Source organism: Trachymyrmex septentrionalis, unplaced genomic scaffold (genome assembly GCF_001594115.1).
Source record: "Trachymyrmex septentrionalis isolate Tsep2-gDNA-1 unplaced genomic scaffold, Tsep1.0 scaffold191, whole genome shotgun sequence".
Lineage (NCBI taxonomy): Eukaryota > Metazoa > Arthropoda > Insecta > Hymenoptera > Formicidae > Trachymyrmex > Trachymyrmex septentrionalis.
Genome location: NW_017305083.1, coordinates 10,992 through 14,793, shown reverse-complemented (window position 1 = coordinate 14,793; position 3,802 = coordinate 10,992). Strand labels below are relative to the sequence as shown.

The 3,802-nt window shown below is 35.4% G+C and overlaps 1 protein-coding gene across 1 annotated transcript; it reads right to left on the bottom strand.

Annotated features, from left to right (window-relative positions):
- Positions 1-372: 372 nt before the first annotated feature.
- On the bottom strand, positions 373-3,796 carry LOC108747109 (RING finger and CHY zinc finger domain-containing protein 1). The gene is made up of 5 exons (XM_018484375.1): positions 2,927-3,796; positions 1,681-1,998; positions 1,244-1,522; positions 1,063-1,153; positions 373-990 (listed from the first exon to the last, which is right to left on the bottom strand). Exons 1-5 carry the CDS (start codon positions 3,350-3,352, stop codon positions 935-937), a joined length of 1,170 nt encoding a protein of 389 aa, XP_018339877.1. The 5' UTR covers positions 3,353-3,796; the 3' UTR covers positions 373-934.
- Between the last annotated feature and the right edge of the window lie 6 nt (positions 3,797-3,802).

The window sequence follows — 3,802 nt, the reverse complement described above, 5'->3', positions numbered from 1 at the left end:
CTTTCAACACATAACACACACACACACACACACACACACACACACACACATACACACGTGCCATTTCACAATTATTTTCTTAGGCGTAATTAGTAGTTAACTAAAGCGGTTGCTATTTTGAAAATAAATGTAGCCAGACGTAGAAAATGTGCAGAATATCCAAATATCTATCGCACAGAATTTTCATCGATAATTTTGGAGCAATTTGGATTCAATTTTTTCCTAGGATGTGCAGCAATCACAGCTACTTTTGAGCTTCAAGAAGGAATGTATAGCTTTAATTACAAAAATATTTATTGTTGGAAATAGAGAAATTACAACAAAATGAAATATATCAACATATTTTTGTTACAAAACTCGACTACGAATTTATCAAATATACCTGAAATATTGCGCGATAATTCTGGAATATCCTGTCTATATAAGATAAAAACAATACAAATATAAAAAATCGACATCTTGCGTACATAAAAATGTGTACGCAAAAATGGATTATCTGCAAAATATTCTCATGTTGATCGTTTCATCAACTGTTATTTCCAACAATTGATGTTGTAATTTAATAAATAAGCTATTTGTAGAAATATTTTTGTTAATATAATTATGTTATAACAAAATTATACTAAACCTCTGTGATTGTGCTACAGCGTGTCATAAAATCATTCATCGAAAGCATATTATGCATTAGTTTTGATAATATTAGTGGTCACATACATTTAACAGATATTTAATTTTTACTATATTAACTTCGGTTAAACAAAAAAATACTATTTTCGATCGAAAATTACTACAAAGGCAAAAAAGTGCAATTTGCTACAAAAAAGATGAAATAAAGATAAAATTCTAAAATACAAATACTCTCCTATCATTACTACTATAGTATATTCCTTCCACGATCGTTGGATAATTTCGGATAATATTCCGAACTTTGGTTTTACGATCCCTCTTTCTCTTCTGTAATACCAGCTGCTTCGTTCAGAGCATCGGGATCTGTGTAAAATTATTGAAAATTCACATAATCGTCCACGGATGTAAAATAATCAATTAGCAATTGATCGTCACCTGAACAAGGGGAACCTTTTATCCTACAGGTATTGTAGCTACCACAGTTTAAGCACTTCAATCCGACGATGTGAAACTTTACCGTAGATTCCTGAAATAACAGGTATCTTGCCATTAATATCTCTTAATTATTTTCCACGCCTCAGCATTTGGGATATATGTATGAAGAAGTAGATTTGACCTCGTGGCAGTCTTTACATAAGATATCGGTTTTACAGTCGTTATATTCCTCCGGCATTGGTGTCAGCGACACTTCTGCGTCCAGATATTTCCACAAATCCGTCATATCTAAGAGTGACACCTGACAGGACGGGCAAGCGTAATGTCCCGAGTTCAATAATTCCTCAAAACACATACGGTGAAGCAGGTGTCCACAATCAGGAATGTGACATGGTATGCGACTCGTATGAATGTCTTCCAGACACACGGGACAATTGGAATGTGATACATTTTCTATGCACTGCAAAACAAAATTTATTTAATATTTATATAATAACTGCAAATAATATGCATATAATATGAATAATAGCGTTCAATTATTGTTCTGCGTGTTTTGAATAGAACATATACAATACTTTTGTCATGCAAACATGCATTTGGCGTTATATATATTCTTACCGTATGCCCGTTTTGTAACTGGATGGGCAAGCACATGTTGCATTTAGCACAGTGAAAGAATTTGTCACGACCACCGACTCTACATATTCCGCATCCATCGCAATGATACTGATTCTTATCCTCGTCATCAAAAAGATTGCATTCTAAGCATGTGTATTTGCCAAATTGACAATGACAATTCTGACAAGTAGCTTGAACAGGTTGACGAGTATCGCAAAGAACGCATATTAATTCTGTAACTTCTTTTCTATTCACTGTGTGTGCCTCCTGCTCATCGTGACAAAATCGACAGGTATATACCTTATTGCAGCATGGAGTCTGTAATAGATTAAATATGGAAAGAAAATTAATTCATTAAGAAACAAAATATACATTTTTTTATTATTATTACATTCATCATTTATATAAGAATTTATATATATAAAAGGAAATAAAAAGATAAGATTCTCAAGATTAGTCGTTAATAGTCATAAATCAAAATAGACATTATTCGACACATTTGAATTCTATTTAAGTGACATTTAAATTAGAATATTCTTTTCTTAAAAACTATGGTAAAATGCTCTATATCTTATTTTACAATAAAAACCAATTTTAAACTTTTTAATAACAAATTCGGTCACTTGCATTACATTAGATTAGTGCATACTAAAATGTCTTTTAAACGTTATAAAATTAGTAGAGTTAAATACAAAAGTTTATATAAATATTTTAAACGAATTCTCAATAATAATATTGATTACATTATTTAACACATATATATACATATATTATTTCATTGTAAAGTTGATTATTATTATGCCACTATATTTAGATACTTTATATAGAGCAGCCTTTTTAATATATAATCTATTATAATGCAAGTGATACAAATTTACCATTAAGACTATTTCTTGAACATTTAACAATCTAAATTATTAGATTTTTCGCAAAGTTAGATATAAGAGCATGTAAATATTTTAAACAATTAGACATCCAATAATGATATTATTACATGATTTAACAGAATATACATGTATTATATTTTATTGTCAAAGTTGATTATACATATTATAACACAGCATTTAGATATTTTATATAAAGTGCCTTTTTTAAAGGTGTACTAATCCAAGATAGTGCGAGTAAAATTCAATATAAGACTATTTCTTGAACATTTAACAAGAGCTAAATTATGAGATTTTATAAATAAACACTGATGATCTCTACTTGAAGATGTTAGAAAACATCAAATCATCCTCGAACTTACCACGAATTTGGATTTTCGCTTGTAATGTTCGCAGCCGTAATTATTGTTTGAAACGGCCAGCATCTCCTTCCCCGAGGTGGATGGGAGATACATGGTCCAAACACAATCTCCCTTCTTCGACACGGATTTCCGCGTATCCTTGCGATCCCTATCATCGCGATCCGCGCTGGTAACGTCAGCGGTTTGTTCGGTGTCGCGATTCGGGTCTTCGTCGTCAACGCTGGGTTCCGACGTTCTGACGTTATCCTCGCCTCGATTCGGGTCGTCACTCTCGTGATCCACGGAGGTCTCCTCAGCGCCGTTATGTCGACTCGGCACCTCATCATCGCGATCTCCGACGGCTTCCTCGGCGGCGCCGTCGCTATTCGACGCCTCATCGTCGCGATTCGTGGCGGTGTGCGTCTTTTCGTTATCGTCGTTCTGCATACCGACCTGATTCTGCTACCCTTTCTCGTCGTTCGGCCGTCTCATCGACCGACCCAAGACGCGACCTTTCCGTCGATTAACGCCGGTGCATCTCGCACCTCTCGTCTTTGTCCGCGTCGTCCGCGTCTCCGTTCTTCTTCTTTTTGTCGACCAACTCAAATCACATGAGAATCAACGAGAATACTGTGTACACTGTGTCCTCGGAGAACATGCGACGAGAATATTCGGAGGAATTCGGCTCGACTCGACTTCAGGGCCAGTTAAAGGTCGGCGCGCGGGAAACGAGGCGTCGGAAAGATTCTGAGAAAACGAGGTCGATCCACGGCGACTTTGTCGCGAGTCGCGAGAAACGATCCGTACTATCGCTACTATCCGTAGACAGTAAGCTCGCACTCGTCACACTTTATGCACACATATAGAGTGCAGAGTTTCCTGGCGTTTGTTCACGTC

Bases quoted from the DNA above. Each gene is read 5' to 3' on its own strand.
- LOC108747109 (XM_018484375.1), bottom strand. From the start codon at position 3,352: ATGCAGAACGACGATAACGAAAAGACGCACACCGCCACGAATCGCGAC. The intron at 1,523-1,680 runs GTAAGAATATAT...TTTGTTTTGCAG, and splicing joins AGTTACAAAACGGGCATACG to TGCATAGAAAATGTATCACA. The intron at 1,154-1,243 runs GTCAAATCTACT...CTGTTATTTCAG, and splicing joins TATGTAAAGACTGCCACGAG to GAATCTACGGTAAAGTTTCA.